At 41.2% G+C, this 22,898-nt stretch overlaps 1 protein-coding gene and 1 long non-coding RNA gene across 2 annotated transcripts in view; one reads left to right on the top strand and one right to left on the bottom strand.

Annotated features, from left to right (window-relative positions):
- Nucleotides 1-228: 228 nt before the first annotated feature.
- On the bottom strand, nt 229-1,058 carry LOC133547749 (uncharacterized). The gene is made up of 2 exons (XR_009805594.1): nt 783-1,058; nt 229-650 (listed from the first exon to the last, which is right to left on the bottom strand). It is a non-coding gene; the product is annotated as an uncharacterized LOC133547749 (long non-coding RNA).
- Nucleotides 1,059-8,690: 7,632 nt separating this feature from the next.
- LOC133547752 (zinc finger protein 568-like) overlaps nt 8,691-22,898 on the top strand; it is a 63,274-nt gene continuing 49,066 nt past the window's right edge. Inside the window, exons 1-4 of the mRNA XM_061893302.1 lie at nt 8,691-8,739; nt 10,239-10,470; nt 10,690-10,804; nt 17,501-17,719. Of these exons, the coding sequence (XP_061749286.1) occupies nt 10,321-10,470; nt 10,690-10,804; nt 17,501-17,719 (484 nt within the window). The 5' untranslated portion in view covers nt 8,691-8,739; nt 10,239-10,320. The remainder of the gene's footprint in view (nt 8,740-10,238; nt 10,471-10,689; nt 10,805-17,500; nt 17,720-22,898) is intronic.

Below are 22,898 nucleotides of genomic sequence, written 5' to 3'. Positions count from 1 at the left end.
CAATCAATCAATGACATTAGTCTCATTTGCAGTGCACTTGCACTTCCAAGACCATTAGATGGCAGCACTGTATAGCTATTTATGGTATGTTGTCAAACTAGAAACTAGCTTTTTTTCCAGGAAGAATAATTAGTTAGGTTGCGCCCTACAAAGTGTCAATACTTTAAGAATAGTTCTCATTACACAAAACCGTACATCAAAAAAGAAGATATAACAACTGGACAGCAGTTCTCATAATCAACATTCTTAAATGTTACATCAAAAACAATTAACATTAACATACAACAGTACTGAAAAAATGGTACTAATGTTGCAAAATATTGTTAAAAATAATGATGAGATGTGACACAAGGTGATATTCACTGATAAGCAGCTGTCTATTGGTTTGAAAAGGAAAGAAGAAATCCTTGTCAATGTGATGACACATGAGCCCCAAATGATGACATCACAACTACATGGACACAAAGATCAACATCAACATGATTCACTGGCAAAATATTGTTGAAAGATGCAGATTGAAGGTGTTTTCTCAGCCTTAAACAGCCAAAGAAGACATCATGTAAATTGTGCAGATGTGAAAGAAAAGTCCAAGTGTGATGAGGTCCCTCAGCGATGGAGACATCTCTCTGTGTTCCAGTGCACAAAGCATCCTGGAGGAAGAAGATGACTCAGCACATTCCCAACAAAAGCAGGTGCAGATGTTAGCATGTGGCAGAGTGAACATCATCTTCACACAAAGTCAGAAGAACATTTGGAGGTGCGTGAAAAAGCAAAGTCCTCACTGTGCCGTGTGTCACTCAGCCTTCAGCCTTCACGTCTCTCTGAGAGCTGGTTACCACCGTCACCAGCTGGCGGAGCAAAAAACGCACCGTGAGCTGCTTACGCTGCTCATGCTAAGCCCACACCTCACTCTGGTGAAGGAAGTCCATCTTCACTCATATCACATCTTTGCAGCTGGGAATTCTGCTCTTCTACTTCCTGACTAGTCTAAGACTAAGTCTCCAAACAGGTTCAGCTTGGCTTCAAGGCTCATGTGCAAGCAGCCCTCCAGTGTCTTAGTCAGGTACGGTTATGGTCCAAAGTTTACATACACCTGTAAAGAACATCATGTCATGGCTGACTTCAGTTTCCAATTATTTCTACAACTCTTATTTTTTTGTGATGGAGTGATTGGAGCACATACTTGTTGCTCACAAAAAACATTCATGAAGTTTGCTTCTTTTATGAATTTATTATGGGTCTACTGAAAATGTGCTGGGTCAAAAGTATACATACAGCAATGTTAATATTTGCTTACATGTCCCTTGGCAAGTTTACCTGCAATAGGGCGCTTGTGGTTTTTGACCCCTCCTCTTGACAAAATTGGTGCAGTTCAGCTAAATGTGTTGGTATTCTGACATGGACTTGTTTCTTCAGCATTGTCCACACATTTAAAGGCCTACTGAAATTTGATTTTCTTATTTAAACAGGGATAGCAGGTCCATTCTATGTGTCATACTTGATCATTTCGCGATATTGCCATATTTTTGCTGAAAGGATTTAGTAGAGAACATCCACGATAAAGTTCGCAACTTTCGGTGCTAAGAGAAAAGCCCTGCCTCTACCGGATGTCGCAGACGATGACGTCACATTTTTGATGGCTCTTCACATATTTGCATTGATTTTAATGGGAGCCTCCAACAAAAAGTGCTATTCGAACTAAGAAAACGACAATTTCCCCATTAAATTCAGCGAGGATGAAAGATTTGTGTTTGAGGATATTGATAGCGACGGACTAGAAAAAAAAACAAAACGCGATTGCATTGGGACGGATTCCGATGTTTTTAGACACATTTGCTAGGTTAATTCTGGGAAAACCCTTATCTTTCTGTTGTGTTGCTAGTGTTTTAGTGAGTTAAATATTACCTGATAGTCGGAAGGGTGTGTCAACGGCCGGGTGTTGACGCGCAGTGTCTCAGGGGAGTCGACGGCAGCTATGGACGGCACAAGCTCAGCTTTTCTCCGGTAAGAGGCGACTTTTTAGCCACAATTTTCTCACCGAAACCTGCTGGTTGACATGTGGTCGGGATCCATGTTCTCTTGACCGCGCTCTGATCCATAGGAAAGTTTCACCTTCAGGAATTTTAAACAAGGAATCACCGTGTGTTTGTGTGGCTAAAGGCTAAAGCTTCCCACTCCATCTTTCTACTGTGACTTCTCCAATATTAATTGAACACATTGCAAAAGATTCAGCAACACAGATCTCCAAAATACTGTGTAATTATGCCGTTAAAGCAGGCGACTTTTAGCTGTGTGTGTGTGCAGCGCTCATACTTCCTAAAAACCTGTGACGTCTTGCGTACACGTCATCATTACACGACGTTTCGAAGACGAAACTCCCAGGAAATTTAAAATTGTAAATTAGTAAACTAAAGCGGCCGTATTTGCATGTGTTGCAATGTTAATATTTCATCATTGATATATAAACTATCAGACTGCGTGGTGGCTAGTAGTGGCTTTCAGTAGGCCTTTAAGTCAGGACTTTGGCAAGGCCATTGTAAAACCTTAATTCTAGCCTGATTTAGCCATTCCTTCACCACTTTTGACGTGTGTTTGGGGTCATTGTCCAGTTGGAACACCCAACTGCGCCCAAGACACAAAGTCTGGGCTGATGATTTTAGTTTTTCCTGAAGAATGTGGAGGTAATCCTCCTTTTTCTTTGTCCCATTTGAAGCACCAGTTCAATTAACAGCAAAACAGGCCCAGAGTACAATACTACCACCACCATGCTTGACGGTAGGTTGGTGTTCCTGGGATTAAAGGCCTCACCTTTTTTCCTCCAAATATATTGCTTGATATTTAGGCCAAACAGCTCAATTTTTTGTTCCATCTGACATCACAAGGACAAAGATAAGACTTTCTGGAGGAAATTTCTGTGGTCAGATGAAACAAAAAGTGAACTGTTTGGCCACAATACCCAGGAATATGTTTGGAGGCGAAAAGGTGAGGCCTTTAATCCCAGGATTCCTGTCATCAAGCGTGATGGTGGTATTGTTATGCTCTGGGCCTGTTTTGCTGCCAATGGAACTGCTGCTTTACATCGAGTGAATGGGAAAATTAAAAAAAGAGGATTTGCTCCAAATTCTTCAGGACAAGCTATAATCATCAGCCCAGAGGTTGGGTCTTGGGTGCAGTTGGGTGTTCCAACAGGACAATGACCCCAAACACACGTCAAAAGTAGTAAAGGAATGGCTAAATCAGACTAGAATTAAGGTTTTAGAATGGCCTTCCCAAAGTCCTGACTTAAACGTGTGGACAATGCTAAAGAAACAAGTCCATGTCAGAAACCCAACACATTTAGCTGAACTGCACCAATCTTGTCAAGAGAAGTGGTCAAAAATTCAAGCAGAAGCTTGTGGATGGCTACCAAAAGCGCCGTATTGCAGTGAAATTTGCCAAGGGTCATGTAAGCAAATATTAACATTGCTGTATGTACACTTTTGACCCAGCACATTTGCTCACATGTACAGTAGACCCATAATAAATTCATAAAAGAAGCAAACTCCATGAAAGTTTTTAGTGAGCAACAAGTATGTGCTCCAATCACTACATCACAAACACATAAGGGTTGTAGAAATGATTGGAAACTGAAGTCAGCCATGACATGATGTTCTTTACAAGTGTATGTAAACTTTTGAGCACGACTGTACATGAAGACAGACACACTAAATGGATTGCGCTCTCTATTTTGCTCATTTCAGAGACTCTGGGCATAAGTTAAGTAGATGAGGTTTGCACATGTTTTAATACACACAAATCTTTAGTACAAACCCCGTTTCCATATGAGTTGGGAAATTGTGTTCGATGTAAATATAAACGGAATACAATGATTTGCAAATCATTTTCAAGCCATATTTAGTTGAATATGCTACAAAGACAACATATTTGATGTTCAAACTCATAAACTTTGTTTTTTTGTTGCAAATAATCATTAACTTTAGAATTTGATGCCAGCAACACGTGACAAAGAAGTTGGGAAAGGTGGCAATAAACACTGATAAAGTTGAGGAATGCTCATCAAACACTTATTTGGAACATCCCACAGATTTGCAGGCTAATTGGGAACAGGTGGGTGCCATGATTGAGTATAAAAGCAGCTTCCATGAAATGCTAAGTAATTCACAAACAAGGATGGGGTGAGGGTCACCAATTTGTAAGCAAATTGTCGAACAGTTTTAGAACAACATTTTTCAACGAGCTAATGCCAGGAATTTAGGGATTTTACCATCTACGGTCTGTAAAATTATCAAAAAGTTCAGAAAATTTGGAGAAATCACTGCACGTAAGCGATGATATTACGGACTTTTGATCCCTCAGGCGGTACTGCATCAAAAAACGACATCAGTGTGTAAAGGATATAACCAGATGGGCTCAGGAACACTTCATAAAAGTACTGTTAGTAACTACAGTTGGTCGCTACATCTGTAAGTGCAAGTTAAAACTCTACTATGCAAAGCCAAACCCATTTATCAACAATATCCTGAAATGCCACAGGCTTGGCTGGCCCCGAGCTCACCTAAGATGGATTGATGCAAAGTGGAAAAGTGTTCTGTGGTCTGACGAGTCCACATTTCAAATTATATTTGGAAACTGTGGACGTGTTGTCCTCCAGAACAAAGAGGAAAAGAACCATCTGGATTGTTATAGGCGCAAAGTTGAAAAGCCAGCATGTGTGATGGTATGGGGGTGTATTAGTGCCCAAGGCATGGGTAACTTACACATGTGTGATGGTATGGGGGTGTATTAGTGCCCAAGGCATGGGTAACTTACACATGTGTGATGGTATGGGGGTGTATTAGTGCCCAAGACATGGGTAACTTACACATCTGTGATGGTATGGGGGTGTATTAGTGCCCAAGGCATGGGTAACTTACACATGTGTGATGGTATGGGGGTGTATTAGTGCCCAAGGCATGGGTAACTGAATGGGAAAGAATTCCACTTTCAAAGCTTCAACAATTAATTTCCTCAGTTCCCAAAGGTTTATTGAGTGTTGTTAAAAGAAAAGGTGATGTAACACAGAAGTGAACATGCCCTTGCCCAACTACTTTGGCACGTGTTGAAACCATGAAATTATAAGTTAATTATTTTTTCCCCCAAAAAAACAAAGTTTATGAGTTTGAACATCAAATATGTTGTCTTTGTAGTGCATTCAACTGAATATGGGTTGAAAATGATTTGCCAATCATTGTATTCTGTTTATATTTACATCTAACACAATTTCCCAACTCATATGGAAAGGGGGTTTGTAGATCAGGCCCTTGATGTTCTTTATCATGAGCACTCATCAAAAGTTGGCTGTGATACTTTCTATTGCGTGGGCTTACACCAGTATCAAGGAGGGAAGCTTTTATTTCCCTGCTAAACTTGTAACAGGTGTCTACATCACACCTTCAAACAGCAAGTTTGCAAGTTGACCCTTACAAAGATAACAACAATCCAGAATGTAACAGAAGGTCAATATTATATTGAATATAGCTGACATAAAAGGTGTATAACAAAGATGAATACATGATATTAATAACTTCAACTTACAAAGAGTGTGAGTGATGCTTCTTCACCACTGCTTTATTGTTCTGGTTTCCAAGAAAGAGAAGATGTTTTACTTAGCAGCTGGATGGTATTGGGCTGAAATGAAAGAGAAAGCAGGTGAAATTCACATCTCATGAATGACAGCAGATACTTTTGTGTCCCTCACCTTGTCTGCTTGGGCGACGCTTGATGATGAAGATGAAGATGATGATGGGGGTGGGGGCCGCCAGGAGGAGCACCACAGCCAGCGTGGCAGTGACGCTCACGTTGCCTGTTGGTATGGTATGATTGATTTGTTTGACAAGTCACATGAAGGAACATCAGGTGCTTCCATTGACACTATTCAACATGTCCTAGATGTGTCTTTCTCACCTTCATGGCTTGCTTCTTCTCTCCAGCTTGGTGACCAGGTCCTCCTTCACGCCAGACAGCTGGAACACACATTCCTACTTGCCCTCCACCTCCACCCACATCTGGAAGGTTCCGTCGTGGTTGAGGAGCAGCTCTCCGTGCTCCACCTCCTCCATCTGCTCGCCATCTTTCCTCCAAAACAAGTGGGCTCGGTCGGGGTAGAAACCTGTTGCCGTGCAGCTGACCGGAGAGGATGGACTCTTCTGGAGGAGGAACACCTTTGGAAGCTCTGCCCAGGAAGTCACGTGTGAATGGAGGATGACGTGGAGAGAAGATGGAGGTAAAGATGGAGAGAAATGGAGAGAATGGAGGAATAGATGTAGAGAATAGAAGCGAATAAAGGTAAAGATGGAGAAAAAAGGAGAAAACGGAGGTAAAGATGGAGAGAAAAGGTGAGAATGAAGGTAAGGATGGAGCAAATAAAAGGAAAAGAAGGAGAAAATGCAGTTAAGATAGAGAAAAAAGGAGAGAATAGAAGTAAAAAGAAAGAGAAAAGGAGAGAATGGAGGGTATTATGGAGAGAAGAGGCAATAATGAAGATAAAGATAGAGAGAAAAGGAGGAAAGGGAGAATGAAGGTAAAGATGGAAAGAATGGAGGTAAAGATGTATAAGGCTTGAAAAAAAATGATCCTCTTGGATCACATTTTTCAGGACCTTACTTGGCACCAAAACTCTCCAAATCTTGCAAGCAAAAAATGAAATAGTTTAGGAGCCCCGAAGCCAAACATCAAATATTAACTCTTGAAAATGTGAATGATTGTGCCCCTCGCCCCAGATTCACGTATCGCCACCAACATCACCAGCGGCGTCTATCATGACAGGAGGAACGTAAAAGTCTCAAGAAGCCATATTTGAAAGCCAAAATGAAGTCGGCCATTTTGGTTTCATCAGCCATGTTGAAGTCAAAAAGGGGTGGTACTTGAACAAACTCCTCCTCGGGACTTTGACCAAACTTTGACCTGATGGCTCGCCACACAACTTGACACATTTATAACTCGGCTCCACAAACTGAGATTGTACTCAGAGTTGGTACAAATGATGATGATGACACCCTGTCGTGCAAAATGGGTCAGTACCTGTTGGTACCCATTGGTGGTGGGCGGAGCCTGGCGGCCAAAACTGCCCCTCGCCATCAACCATCAAGTTGTCTTTACTTCTCTTTAGATGATGGGATCTCCTTGCAAACTGATATGAGGCCTTTAGGTCGGGGTCTGATCATGACTAGTCATTGATATCGACACCAACATCGCCCCCTTGTGGTGGAAAATTATAACAGTCATAACTTCCTTCCACATTCTCCAATCTTCCTTTTTATTTTATTTATGGTGGGTCGAGATCATCGTCATTCTACATCCTGTACGCAAATTCAAAATGACTTTTTCATACTTGGCACATTTTCTAACATAATCTTGTTAATATGCTCAATAATGTTCTATTCAAATGTAATACAAGTAATACGTAAGACTTTATTTGCACACTTAAGTAAATTTGTTTTCAGGTGAAAAAGATGCCACCTCACTAAAAAGATTATTGTTTAACTATTTATTTTCCATGCATCAATTTAGATCCAGAACAAACATTGTTATATATCTTATTATATTATAATCATTACTATAATTGAATGTAAGTGTATGTAAAATATTTTCACACAACAAAGTGTGAATACATGTTGTAATGTGTGCGGTTGAGTTATAATTGATATAATACAATTAGGTATGGCAAATGCATTTTGTTTACTTGCCAACTATTCAAATTATATTTAATATACATATTTAAATAATGTCATGTAATAGGACTTCAACATTATTTATGTTAATGAAATAGTTTATTTGCTAACCAGTTCTACTTCTGATTATCTTTTTTTTTTTATTGAACAATTAAAAATACATAAACAATGTTTAGACACATTAAGGTACTTTCAATACAATATGAGTCAATGTTTTTTTAATATTTTACTCAGCAATATAATAAACATCACATTAAATCCAATCCTCCGACAAACAAAACCCGTCAAAGAAAGTAAAAGTAAATATGAGAGACCATACCAATAAAATTCAATTTAAAAATATAAATAAATAATAAACTGGTGCTTGAACATACTTACTTAAAACCACTTAAATTATTTCAGTAAATATAATAATTTAAGTGTTTTTTCTATTTTGTACAATCTTCCAAGACTGAATTAATAAATTGAAATCATTAACACAATGTTAGAATTTGTATTTCACTTTAAGAAAGAGACTTTTGTTTATGAGAGCAAATGTTTCACACTTTATAAACATTGAAATTAATTCACGACACGATTCACGCATGCGCGAAGATCACGTCACTTCCTGGACTTACAATTGGTTTTATTAATGTTTTGTATAGAAATAGATTATCTAGGAGTAAACGGGAATAACAATAAAAACACGTGGAAGGGTACATTTAAATAAATCAGGCAGTAATATCGCTACATTTTCTAGCACTTTCACTCTTGTCATTGCAATAAATGTCGCAGGGGGGCGCCACTGAACCCCAACATTAAAGCTTTGTTTGATATACTTTGAATTTATTTTTGAAAAACAAGACACTCTTTTATGTCACATTGTTGTTCAAATACATATTACAGGTTATAAAAGCATGGTAACAGTGACAGCAGGCAATATCTTATATAGAGCTACCTCTTCGTCCACTCGGCTGTGACGTCATTCCCAGCTTCCGGGGAAAACAGAAGACATCAGAAAGAGAACATCGAAGGAGAAAGACGCTAATAAGTCAGTCTTATTATTTGTTCTCCAGTTTGAAATATTTACGTCGTATAAAATACATCTTTGATTCTTTATTTAAGGATAAAGTGCTAGATGCACTGTGCCGCTTCTCGTGCTATCTTTGCTTGTTAGTTAGCTTAGCTCGCTAGTTAGCTTAGCTTGTTAGCTGCTAACAAAGAGACGCGCACGTTATCAACACATCGCTAAGTAGAGATCAAGTGATTGATTGATTGATACTTGTATTAGTAGATTGCACAGTACAGTACATATTCCGTACAATTGACCACTAAATGGTAACACCCCAATAAGTTTTTCAACTTGTTTAAGTCTGGGTCCACGTTAATCAATTCATGGTAAGTGTGAGTAAAGTGTTGTGATTGTGTGAAAATGTGCCAAAGAACCATAGCAAAGTATGAGGAGGAACTCACACAGTACTATGTAGAAAGTAGCATTTAAAGTACAAAAATACTGCAGGAAAATAAATGAAAATATAATTTCAAATGGGTAAAAGGCTATGTATATTCTTAGTTATAAGTAGCCGCAACCTGTATATTTTCTTTTGGATAAGGACTTCCACATATTGGTGGTATAGCAGGCAAACAAATTAGAACCTTTTATTGAGTGAAATCTGGGTTGAATGTGATTTTTACAACTACCTTTGGTGTTATAATGGTGAATATATTTTGAAGTATCTAGACAGGTACATGGGTATTTTAGTGGTATGGTGTATCTTGTACACCAGACCAACTGCAAGAAGATGTACTCTGTCAGATACCAAGAGCCTCCCCACGTTAAGGAAATGGTTGGCTGCAAGGTGAGCCCGAGATGGACGGTTGAGTAGAAGCCTAATCATTTGGTTTTGGGCTGTCTGGAGTTACTTTTTCAGGGCTTTTAAGGCGTCACGGTACCAAACATGAACTCCGTAGTCAAAGTGAAGTTAAATGAGTGCTTGTGTTAGAGTCTTAAAGGGGAACATTATCACCAGACCTATGTAGGCGTCAATATATACCTTGATGTTGCAGGAAAAAGACCATATATTTTTTTAACCGATTTCCAAACTCTAGATGGGTGAATTTTGCTGAATTAAACGCCTTTTTATTATTCGCTCTCGGAGTCAATAATAGAGGGAATCAATCTGCAATTTTCTCAATCGCATTACAAACACCGAGTCAAATCAGCTCTGTTATTTTCCATTTCTTCGACAGTTTTCCGTACCTTTGAGACATCATGCCTCGTCAGTGTGTTGTCGGAGGGTGTAACAACACTAACAGGGAGGGATTCAAGTTGCACCACTGGCCCAAAGATGCCAAAGTGGCAAGAAATTGGACGAAATTTGTTCAAAATACGAGGGTGTGGGGAAAGCCGACGAAATGGTCAGTGGTTTGTTCCGCACACTTTACCGACGAAAGCTATGCTACGACAGAGATGGCAAGAATGTTTGGATATCCACTGACACTCAAAGCAGATGCATTTCCAACTATAAAGTCAAATAAATCTGCCGCCAGACCCCCATTGAACGTGCCGAAGTGTGTGAGCTATTCAGGGACAAAGGACCTCGATAGCACGGCAAGCAGTTTGTTCCGGCAGATGAGCGAGCTAAACCCCCTTGATGTCTTGGCTCACACCGCTTCTACCGAAGATGATCAAGTGAAAAATATGGGCCCTAGTTTCCCTGGCCTGCTGACATCAACTCCAAAACTGGACAGATCAGCTTTCAGGAAAAGAGAGCGGATGAGGGTATGTCTACAGAATATATTAATTGATGAAAACTTTATTCATTACTCGCGGTTTTACGTAAATAAATATACTTAAACTGTGTTTACCAATAATTTAGCTTAAAAACATTTATTTTTTTCAATCATTCGAGTACATTCGGGTAGTCTTGTGTAATGCAGTATTTTGTGTCTATTTAGGTATGGTTAACCTGAGTGAAGTCTCCCCATTATTTTGTTACAGGTGTTACAGGACATTTTTTCGAACTCTTATCGACATTCCACTGAAGAGGATGATTATCAAACTTTTTCAAGAGCGCATATTGGAGTTCAGATATACCCTGATGTGAAGTCTAAAGGTAACAATTAATGTTCGAGTACGCTGTGGAATACTCATGATACCGGAGATGGGAAATAGTACGATTAAAATACTTATCACAATGATAAATTTATATTTCACAGGTGTCCAGGTATTTCTACCCACCAGCAGGGTGATCCTACTATGTAAGAACTAGGGTTGTACGGTATACTGGTATTAGTATAGTACCACGATACTAATTAATCATATTGGGTACTATACCACCTCTAAAAAGTACTACTTCTATGAGTACAGCAATGTTTTTAGGCATCACATCTTCTTTCATTTAAAAAAAAAAAAGAATATTATGTTTATAAACTCAGAAAATATGTCTCTGGACACATGAACACTTGAATATGACCGATGTATGATCATGTAACTACCTTGTATCAGATTGATACCCATATTTGTGGTATCATCCAAAACTACTGTAAAGTATCCAAACAACAGAAGAATAAGTGATTATTAAATTTTAACAGAAGTGTAGATGGAACATGTTGTAACAGAAAATAAGAAGATATTAACAGTAAATGAACAAGTAGATTAATAATCCATTTTCTATCACTTGTCTTTTGTAATTTTGACATAAAAATAGAATATAAATGACACAATATCCATCCATCCATCCATCCATCATCTTCCGCTTATCCGAGGTCGGGTCGCGGGGGCAACAGCCTAAGCAGGGAAACCCAGACTTCCCTCTCCCCAGCCACTTCGTCTAGCTCTTCCCGGGGGTTCCCGAGGCGTTCCCAGGCCAGCCGGGAGACATAGTCTTCCCAACGTGTCCTGGTTCTTCCCCGTGGCCTCCTACCGGTTGGACGTGCCCTAAACACCTCCCCAGGGAGGCGTTCGGGTGGCATCCTGACCAGATGCCCGAACCACCTCATCTGGCTCCTCTCGATGTGAAGGAGCAGCGGCTTTACTTTGAGTTCCTCCCGGATGGCAGAGCTTCTCACCCTATCTCTAAGGGAGAGCCCCGCCACCCGGCTTGTACCCGTGATCTTGTCCTTTCGGTCATGACCCAAAGCTCATGACCATAGGTGAGGATGGGAATGTAGATCAACCGGTAAATTGAGAGCTTTGCCTTCCGGCTCAGCTCCTTCTTCACCACAACGGATCGGTACAACGTCCGCATTACTGAAGACGCCGCACCGATCCGCCTGTCGATCTCACGATCCACTCTTCCCTCACTCGTGAACAAGACTCGTAGGTACTTGAACTCCTCCACTTGGGGCAGGGTCTCCTCCCCAACCCGGAGATGGCATCCCACCCTTTTCCGGGCGAGAACCATGGACTCGGACTTGGAGGTGCTGATTCTCATTCCGGTCGCTTCACACTCGGCTGCGAACCGATCCAGCGAGAGCTGAAGATCCCGGTCAGATGAAGCCATCAGGACCACATCATCTGCAAAAAGTAGAGACCTAATCCTGCGGTTACCAAACCGGAACCCCTCAACGCCTTGACTGCGCCTAGAAATTCTGAGCTGCAACCTTATCGTGGTAGAAGAGTTTGCGTGTCCCAATGATTCTAGGAACTATGTTGTCCGGGGGCATAAATCCCCCTGGTAGGGTCTCCCAAGGCAAACAGGTTCTAGGTGAGGGATCAGACAAAGAGCAGCTCGAAGACCTTTATGAAGAAGAAAAACATGGACCCAGATTTCCCTCGCCCGGACGCGGGTCACCGGGGCCCCCCTCTGGAGCCAGGCCCGGAGGTGAGGCAACATGGGTCACCACCCATAGCAGGGGCCATAGAGGTCGGGTGCAATTTGATCTGGGCGGAAGCCGAAGGCAGGGCACTTGCCGGTCCGATCCTCGGCTACAGAAGCTAGCTCTTGGGACGTGGAACGTCACGTCACTGGGGGGTAAAGAGCCTGAGCTAGTGCGCAAAGTCGAGAAATTCCGGCTGGATTTAGTCGGACTCACTTCGACGCACAGCAAGGGTTCTGGAACCACTTCTCTCAAGAGGGATTGGACCCTCTTCCACTCTGGCGTTGACGGCAGTGAGAGGCGACAGGCTGGGGTGGCAATTCTTGTTTCCCCCCGGCTCAAAACCTGCACGTTGGAGTTCAACCCGGTGGACGAAAGGGTAGCCTCCCTCCGCCTTCGGGTGGGGGGACGGGTCCTGATGGTTGTTTGTGCTTATGCACCAAACAGCAGTTCAGAGTACCCACCCTTTTTGGGAAGACTTGAGGGAGTACCGGAACGTGGCCCCCCGGGTGATTCCCTTGTCCTACTGGGGGACTTCAACGCTCACGTTGGCAACGACAGTGAAACCTGGAGAGGCGTGATTGGGAAGAATGGCCGCCCGGATCTGAACCCGAGTGGTGTTTTTTTATTGGACTTTTGTGCTCGTCACAGTTTGTCCATAACAAACACCATGTTCAAACATAAGGGTGTCCATATGTGCACTTGGCACCAGGACACCCTAGGCCGCAGTTCCATGGTCGACTTTGTAGTTGTGTCATCGGATTTGCGGCCTTATGTTTTGGACACTCGGGTGAAGAGAGGGGCGGAGCTTTCTACCAATCACCACCTGGTGGTGAGTTGGCTGCGATGGTGGGGGAGGATGCCGGACGGACCTGGGAGGCCCAAACACATTTTGAGGGTCTGCTGGGAACGTCTGGCAGAGTCTCCTGTCAGACAAAGTTTCAATTCCCACCTCCGGAAGAACTTTGAACATGTCACGAGGGAGGTGCTGGACATTGAGTCCGAGTGGACCATGTTCCGCACCTCTATTGTCGAGGCGGAAGATTGGAGCTGTGGCCGCAAGGCAGTTGGTGCCTGTCGGGGCGGCAATCCTAAAACCCCTTGGTGGACACCAGCGGTGAGGGATGCCGTCAAGCTGAAGAAGGAGTCCTATCGGGTCCTTTTGGCTCATAGGACTCCGGAGGCAGTGGACAGGTACCGACAGGCCAAGCGGTGTGCAGCTTCAGCGGTCGCGGAGGCAAAAACTCGGACATGGGAGGAGTTCGGGGAAGCCATGGAAAACGACTTCCGGACGGCTTCGAAGCGATTCTGGACCACCGCCCGCCGCCTCAGGAAGGGGAAGCAGTGCACTATCAACACCGTGTATGGTGCGGGTGGTGTTCTGCTGACCTCAACTGCGGATGTTGTGGATAGGTGGAAGGAATACTTCGAAGACCTCCTCAATCCCACCAACACGTCTTCCTATGAGGAAGCAGTGCCTGGGGAATCTGTGGTGGACTCTCCTATTTCTGGGGCTGAGGTCGCTGAGGTAGTTAAAAAGCTCCTCGGTGGCAAGGCCCCAGGGGTGGACGAGACCCGCCCGGAGTTCCTTAAGGCTCTGGATGCTGTGGGGCTGTCTTGGTTGACAAGACTTTGCAGCATGGCGTGGACATCGGGGGCGGTACCTCTGGATTGGCAGACCGGGATTTTGGTTCCTCTCTTTAAGAAGGGGGACCGGAGGGTGTGTTCCAACTATGGTGGGATCACACTCCTCAGCCTTCCCGGTAAGGTTTATTCAGGTGTACTGGAGAGGAGGCTACGCCGGATAGTCGAACCTCGGATTCAGGAGGAACAGTGTGGTTTTCGTCCTGGTCGTGGAACTGTGGACCAGCTCTATACTCTCGGCAGGGTTCTTGAGGGTGCATGGGAGTTTGCCCAACCAGTCTACATGTTCATTGTGGACTTGGAGAAGGCATTCGACCGTGTCCCTCGGGAAGTCCTGTGGGGAGTGCTCAGAGAGTATGGGGTATCGGACTGTCCTATTGTGGCGGTCCGTTCCCTGTACGATCAGTGCCAGAGCTTAGTCCGCATTGCCGGCAGTAAGTCGAACACATTTCCAGTGAGGGTTGGACTCCGCCAAGGCTGTCCTTTGTCACAATATGTTACTGCATATGTGAGCAGACTAAATTAGGAGCTTTTGTTTGTTTACTTACTGTACTACTAGAAGACAAGTTGTCTTGTATGTTCACTATTTTATTTAAGGACAAACTTGCAATAAGAAACATATGTTTAATGTACCCTAAGATTTTTTTTTTGTTAAAATAAAGCCAATAATGCAGCACTTTGTGGTCACTTTAATTTAGAAAATTATCGAAATACATTTTGGTACAGGTCCCTGTACCAAAATATTGTTATCGGGACAACTCTAGTAAGAACGGAACTCGTCGGTCGATTCTTTGACTAATTTAGTAGTCTTATTTTCACTGGAGGGATTAGTCTCTACAATGCAGCCAAGATAGGTAATCTCATTTTTGTTTGTTATAATATTGTTACCCACTTTGACTGTGAAGTTATTTACTTTTTTGAGGTTAGGAATTGACCCAAAGACCTGTGTATTTGCAAGTACCGGGGCGAGTCTTATTTCGGCAGTTTGTCATTGAAAGCCTTGCTAGTCTAGGTCTTGAGGATTGTAGCTTCGCTTATTTTGTGGCCGTCAGGCTCGGTTCTTTATGGGTACAGAAAATGATGGAATGGTCACTTAAAGGCCTACTGAAAGCCACTACTATCCACCACGCAGTCTGATAGTTTATATATCAATGATGAAATATTAACATTGCAACACATGTCAATACGGCCTTTTTAGTTTACTAAATTACAATTATAAATTTCCCGGGAGTTTCGTCTTGGAAACGTTGTGTAATGATGACGTGTACGCAAGACGTCACGGGTTTATAGGAAGTATGAGCGCTGCACACACACACAGCTAAAAGTCGTCTGCTTTAACGGCATAATTATACAGTATTTTGGACATCTGTGTTGCTGAAACTTTTGCAATTTGTTCAATTAATATTGGAGAAGTCAAAGTAGAAAGATGGAGTTGGGAAGCTTTAGCCTTTAGCCACACAAACACACAGTGATTCCTTGTTTAAAATTCCTGGAGGTGAAACTTTCCTATGGATCAGAGCGCGGTCAAGCCAACACAGATCCCTACCAAATGTCACCCAGCAGGTTTCGGTGAGAAAATTGTGGTTAAAAAGTCAGTTCTTACCGGAGAAAAGCTGAGCTTGTGCCGTCCATAGCTGCCGTCGACTCCCCTGAGACATTGGCGTCAACACACCTGTGGACACACACCTCCGACTATTAGGTACTATTTAACGCACTAAAACACTAGCAACACAATAGAAAGATAAGGGATTTACCAGAATTATCCTAGTAAATGTGTCTAAAAACATCGGAATCCGTCCTGATGCAATCGTGTTTTTTTTTTTTTTAACTTTTTTTCTTTTTTCTCTAGTCCGTCACTATCAATATCCTCATACACAAATCTTTCATCCTCGCTCAAATTAAAGGGGAAATTGTTGTTTTTTCGGTCCGAATAGCACTTTTTGTTGGAGGCTCCCATTAAATACAATGTGAATATGTGAGGAGCCATCAAACATGTGATGTCATCGTATGCGACTTCCGGTAAAGGCAGGGCTTTTCTCTTAGCACCGAAAGTTGCGAACTTTATCGTGGATGTTCTCTACTAAATAATTTCAGCAAAAATATGGCAATATCGCAAAATGATCAAGTATGACACATAGAATGGACCTGCTATCCATCAAACATGTGATGTCATCGTATGCGACTTCCGGTAAAGGCAGGGCTTTTCTCTTAGCACCGAAAGTTGCGAACTTTATCGTGGATGTTCTCTACTAAATAATTTCAGCAAAAATATGGCAATATCGCAAAATGATCAAGTATGACACATAGAATGGACCTGCTATCCCCGTTTAAATAAGAAAATCTCTTTTCAGTAGGCCTTTAAGCCGCACACAGTAGTTCCACTTGTGGTGATCTGAGACTGGTCAGAAGTAACAAGGAGGTTTATGAAGGTTTAAAAGGACTCACGCACCCTGGTAGTTTGCCTAATGAGCTAAGTGAGACAATGTTGGTGGCACAGTTTAGTGAAGGTTTTAAAAATGGGTGCATCCTTTCAGGACATATCTGTGTTCCAGTCCCCAAGAAGATGTAAACCTGTATCAACATGTTTACACAAAACTCACACACTCACCAAATACATTTTATACTGTAATCAAATCTAATAATTTCAGTTCCTGACTCTGACCTACATGCATCAATAAGTGAAAGTAAACATTTAATTTCAATAACCAAAGTAGTCAACATTTGAATTATTAAAAGAACATAAAGGTGACTGACTTTCCTTCAGCGTTTCGTAGATGGTCTCCAATTCCTAAAGTGGAATTGTTGATGAAGATACTCCATGAAACAGCACATATTAAAACATGCTTTTCGTAAAAGTTCCTTTTGGCCCAGCTAACAAAATGACCACCAAAACGTATTTTGCATGATAAAAAAAACATACCACGAATGTTTTGTTTTTTTTGTGGTTTAGATTTTTTTTTATTTCCATGATATTGAAATGATGGTAATGACAATGTCATTATAATATTATGGTTAAGTTTAGAGATAAAGATTAGGTGTAATAGACTGTATAGAGAATAAAATATTTACACACTTTGCCTCAGTGACCCAATCAATGCTGCCTTGTACTTATAAAAACTTTTCAAATTGCCCCTCATCAGATTTCAAAGTCGTTTTTTTGTACTCACTGTACCACTTTTGAATTATTTTAGGAAACAAATGGGTATTTCCTGTGTTTTTATTGGTTGTTTTGCTACACAATTTTAACACAACACACAAATGAACACAAAAAATGTAATTGTGTTAACACTGTCAGTTCAAAAATATTTTTATTCTCTATTAATTGTTTTTACTTATTTACCCAACAGATGTCCAGCATCCACCCCACATTAAAGAGGAAGAGGAGGATCCACAGCCCCCCCACATGAAAGAGGAAGAGGAGGAAGTGTGGATGAGTCAGGAGGGAGAGTGTCCTGTAGGGCAGGAGGAGGCTGATGTCAGCAAGTTTCCACTGACTGTTGTCTCTGTGAAGACTGAAGAGCATGAAGACAAACCACCTGAGTCCTCACAGCTTCATCACAGTCCAAGTAAGCACAACATTTTATTCTCAGGGCATTCAATCCATCACAACTGGACTCTTCACGTTGTCTTACAAGACCTTTGTCCTCTCATCCAAGTAGGCTTCATCACTTCATGCTCATACACTTCAAGTCTTAAATCTAATCATTGGAATTTAGAGGAGAACTGCACTTTTTGGGGGAATTTTTCTATAGTTCACAATCAATATGAAAGACATGACGATATATATATATATATATATATATATATATATATATATATATATATATATATATATATATATATATGTATATGTATATGTGTGTAGGTGTGGGAAAAAATCACAAGACTACTTCATCTCTTCTACTTTTTTCCCACACCTATATATTGCGCTCTACCACGGTATCGAGCACTATTCTCTGGATAATCCAATCAAGACATATATATATATATATATATATATATATATATTTTTAGATCACATTCTAACTCATAAATGTAAATAAAAGTCCACATCCAATGGAGCCAATGAGAGGTCCTCCATAACCATCCAAAAAGCGCCAACAATACTACATTTGCATTTTGTGGTTTGGATACCAACCAAGTATTAGTGATATTGTTATTATAAGTGCTAACACAAACAAACTATTTATAGCTTGTGTGTTTATTTTGACATCACCGGCTGGTGAGCTCCTTCCTCGCCTCGGTGCTGGTGAAAGATTATTCCAGATTATGAATTGTGCCTCTTACCTGACAAATTGGTACCCTTTGACAGCTAATTTAGGCCCGAAAAGAGGCTTGGCTTCACCCCCCATACCGTGCGACGATTATGAGTCTTCATCCAAACGGGAATATAACAAGAGTCAATCAATCTGCGTCATAGTGACAGCAGACCTTGTACAGTAAGTGGTATTTTAGAAAGTAGGTTGGCTCTCAGTAAGTATGCAGTGTGTAATATTCAGTGATGTTAAAAAAAAAGCAAATGTAGTGATGCTTTTTTGAAAGTAATGCGCTAATAAGCTAAAATATGTAAATATTCCATCTTTTTAAAAAAGTACCTGTTACTAAATGACATATATACCTACTGCATGTACATAAAACCTTAATGGAGGTGTTTGGATACTTTTTAAGTTCTTTGTAGGCAGAATCAATCAATCAATCAATCAATGTTTATTTATATAGCCCTAAATCACAAGTGTCTCAAAGGGCTGCACAAACCACAACGACATCCTCGGTACAGCCCTCATAAGGGCAAGGAAAAACTCACATCCAATGGGACGTCGCTGACAGTGGCAATGATGACTATGAGAAACCTTGACGCAGTCAAGGCATTGAGGGGATCCGGTTTGGTGGCTGCAGGATTAGGTCTCTGCTTTTTGCAGATGATGTGGCCCTAATGGCTTCATCTGGCCAATATCTTCAGCTCTCACTGGATCGGTTTGCAGCCGAGTGTGAAGCGACTGGGATGAGAATCAGCACCTCCAAATCCGAGTCCATGGTTCTCGCCTGGAAAAGGGTGGAGTACCATCTCCGGGTTGGAGAGGAGACCCTGCCCCAAGTGGAGGAGTTCAAGTACCTCTGAGTCTTGTTCATGAGTGAGGGAAGAGTGGATCGTGAGATCGACAGGCGGATCGTTGCGGCGTCTTCAGTAATGGGGACGCTGTATCGATCCGTTGTGGTGACAAAGGAGCTGAGCCGGAAGGCAAAGCTCTCAATTTTCCGGCCGATCTACATTCCGATCCTCACCTATGGTCATGAGCTTTGTGTTATAACCGAAAAGACAAGATTACGGGTACAAGCGGCCCAAATGAGTTTCCTCCGCCGGGTGGCGGGTTTCTCCCTTAGAGATAGGGTGAGAAGCTCTGCCATCCGGGAGGAACTCAAAGTAAAGCCACTGCTCCTTCACATGGAGAGGAGCCGGATGAGGTGTTTCGGGCATCTGGTCAGGATGCCACCCGAACGCCTCCCTAGGGAGGTGTTTAGGGCACGTCCAACCGGTAGGAGGCCACGGGGAAGACCCAGGACACGTTGGGAAGACTATGTCTCCTGACTGCAAATTCGAATACTTTTGAAACAATAAAAAAAATAATTTATGGAACATCATGAGTAATTTTTCCTGATTAAGATTAATATTAGAATTTTGATGACATATTTTAAATAGGTTAAAATCCAATCTGCACTTTGTTAGAATACATGAAAAATTGGACCAAGCTATATTTCTAACAAAGACAAACAAAAATTTGAAAATAAATTCAAAAGACTTTGAAATAAGATTTAAATTTGATTCTACAGATTTTGTAGATTTGCCAGAATTATTTTTTTTTAAATTTTAATTATAATAAGTTTGAAGAAATATTTAACAAATATTCTTCGTCGAAAAAACATTAGCTAAAATGAAGAATTAAATTTAAATGTATTTATTATTGTTTACAATAAAAATAAATAAATTACTCGAACATTGATTCAAATTGTCAGGAAAGAAGAGGAAGGAATTTAAAAGGTAAAAAGGTATATGTGTTTAAAAATCCTAAAATCATTTTTAAGGTTGTATTTTTTCTCTAAAAGTGTCTTTCTGAAATGTATAAGAAGCAAAGTAAAAAAATAAATGAATTTATTTAAACAAGTGAAAACCAGGTCTTTGAAATATTTTCTTGGATTTTCAAATTCTAATTGAGTTTTGTCTCTCTTAGAATTAAAAATGTCGAGCAAAGCGACACCAGCTTGCTAGTTAATAAATACAATTGAAAATTAAAGCTGCAAGCAGCGTTGGTCGGGTCCGCCGTTGGCCGCCGCCGCCGCCGCCGTGTCCCGAGTCCCGATCTTAGTCAGACCAACATAGAGGTCTTTGTTTCATGTCTCTACGACATTCCTAACAGAAGTTACAAGCAGTTTTGTCTGGAAAAAGGTGACGGCTTTTTACAAAACTTTTATTTTGAAGGGGTAATTGCCAACTTCCTGTTGATTTTAACTGAAAGATGCCACCTATCAAAATGTAGGTCTAAGTGAGACCTATATAGAGGTTTTTGTTTCATGTCTGTCCCACATTCCTACCAGACGTTACAAGCAGTTTTATCCGTTTCCTCTTCCTAGGAGCAGTTTTTTCTGTGTTTTTTTCAAAAATTGCAATAGAGCGCAATTCTGAGTTTTAACGTTTGTTTTTTTCACTAGATCGCAATTTCTGCCAGTCCTGATGTGTGTGCCAAGTTTGGTGAGTTTTGAAGCATTTTAAGGGGGTCAAATTACAGCTCAAAGAGGCAAAAATAGCATTTTTTGCATAAATGTTGCTTTGAATGAGTTTTAGCAAAATTTCTGTTGATTTTGGGTATAGACGTTTTTTATTGGAAATGTAGGTCTTAGTCAGACCTACACAGAAGTTTTTCTTTCATGTCTCTACGACATTCCTAACGGAAGTTACAAGCAGTCTGTGTTTTGTCTCTTACTAGGGGGCGCTAGCGCGCAATTTTCATTTTTGGGGTTTGGTTGCTTAATAAGTTGGTCTGCCGCTCCATACCGATGTGTGTGTCAAATTTGGTGAGTTTTGAAGCATGTTAAGGGGGTCAAATTAGGGTGCGAAGGTGCGAGCGCGCCTTGGGTTGCTGCCCCCGAGCCCCAGGGCTTAAGACGCCTTCGTCCCACTATTTAATGCATTGTGAAAGTAATGCAGTTGTTGTATTGAAGTGAAAATATCTAGCTTCCTGTTGATTTTTGCCAAAGTATGTCAATTATTCAAATGTAGGTCTAGGTCAGACCTACATAGTGGTTTTTGTTTCATGTCTCTCTGATATTCCTACTGGAAGTTACAAGCAGTTTTGTCTTTGTTTTCTTCCTAGGAGCAGTTTGTCTGTGTTGTATTCCTAGGGGGCGCTAGAGCACAATTTTGAGTTTTGGGGTTTGGTTTTTTTATCAGCTCGCAATTGTTGCCAGTCCTGATGTGTGTGCCAAGTTTGGTGAGTTTTGAAGCATTTTAAGGGTGTCAAATTACAGCTCAAAGAGGCAAAAATTACATTTTTTAGGAAACTTTGCGCAAGGCGTCTTTGAAGGCGCGTAAAATCAAAACCTTAAAACTTATCAAAACTTTGATCTATACTTTTAATCAGAAGGGTCCAAACTCTCTCCTGAGCGAGTTTGAAGCCGAAACGACAAACGCGCTCAGAGGAGATAACTTTTGAAGAAAGGTGACGGGTTTTCACAAAACTTTTATTTTGAAGGGGTAATTGCCAACTTCCTGTTGATTTTTTCTGCTAGCTGTCAATTACTAAAATGTAGGTTTAAGTGAGACCTACATAGAAGTTTTTGTTTCATGTCTTTCCGGCATTCCTACCCGAAGTTACAACCAGTTTTATCTGTGTTTTCTTCCTGGAAGCAGTTTTTTCTGTGTTTTATTGAAAAATTGCGCTACAGCGCAATTTTGAGTTTTTTTTTTTTTTTTTTTCATTAGATCGCAATTTCTGCCAGTCCTGATGTGTCTGCCAAGTTTGGTGAGTTTTGAAGCATTTTAAGGGGGGCAAATTACAGCTCAAAGAGGCAAAAATTGCATTTTTTGTGAAAATTTGGCTTTGAATGGGTTTTTGAAAATTTTTTGTTGATTTTGGCCCCAGAAGATACAATTATAGAATTTAGGTCTAAGTCATCCCTACACAGAGGTTTTTGTTTCATGTCTCTACGACATTCCTAACAGAAGTTACAAGCAGTCTGTTTTTGTTTTGATTTTAGGGGGCGCTAGAGCGCAATTTTCATTTTTGGGGTTTGGTTGCTTAATATGTTGTGGTGTCACGGTAGACCGACGTGTGTGTCAACTTTGGTGAGTTTTGAAGCATGTTAAGGGGGTGAAATAGGGGCGTATAGGTGCGGAATAATAATAATTAAAGCTGCAAGCAGCGTTGGTCGGGTCCGCCGTTGGCCGCCGCCGCCGCCGCCGTGTCCCGAGTCCCGATCTTAGTCAGACCAACATAGAGGTCTTTGTTTCATGTCTCTACGACATTCCTAACAGAAGTTACAAGCAGTTTTGTCTGGAAAAAGGTGACGGCTTTTTACAAAACTTTTATTTTGAAGGGGTAATTGCCAACTTCCTGTTGATTTCAACTGAAAGCTGCCAATCATCAAAATGTAGGTGTAAGTGAGACCTACATAGAGTTTTTTGTTTCATGTCTGTCCGACGTTCCTACCAGAAGTTACAAGCAGTTTTATCCGTTTCCTCTTCCTAGGAGC

Source organism: Nerophis ophidion, unplaced genomic scaffold (assembly GCF_033978795.1).
Source record: "Nerophis ophidion isolate RoL-2023_Sa unplaced genomic scaffold, RoL_Noph_v1.0 HiC_scaffold_175, whole genome shotgun sequence".
NCBI lineage: Eukaryota > Metazoa > Chordata > Actinopteri > Syngnathiformes > Syngnathidae > Nerophis > Nerophis ophidion.
The sequence above is the reverse complement of the archived record's forward strand: the minus strand, read 5'-3'. Positions and strand labels throughout refer to the sequence as shown.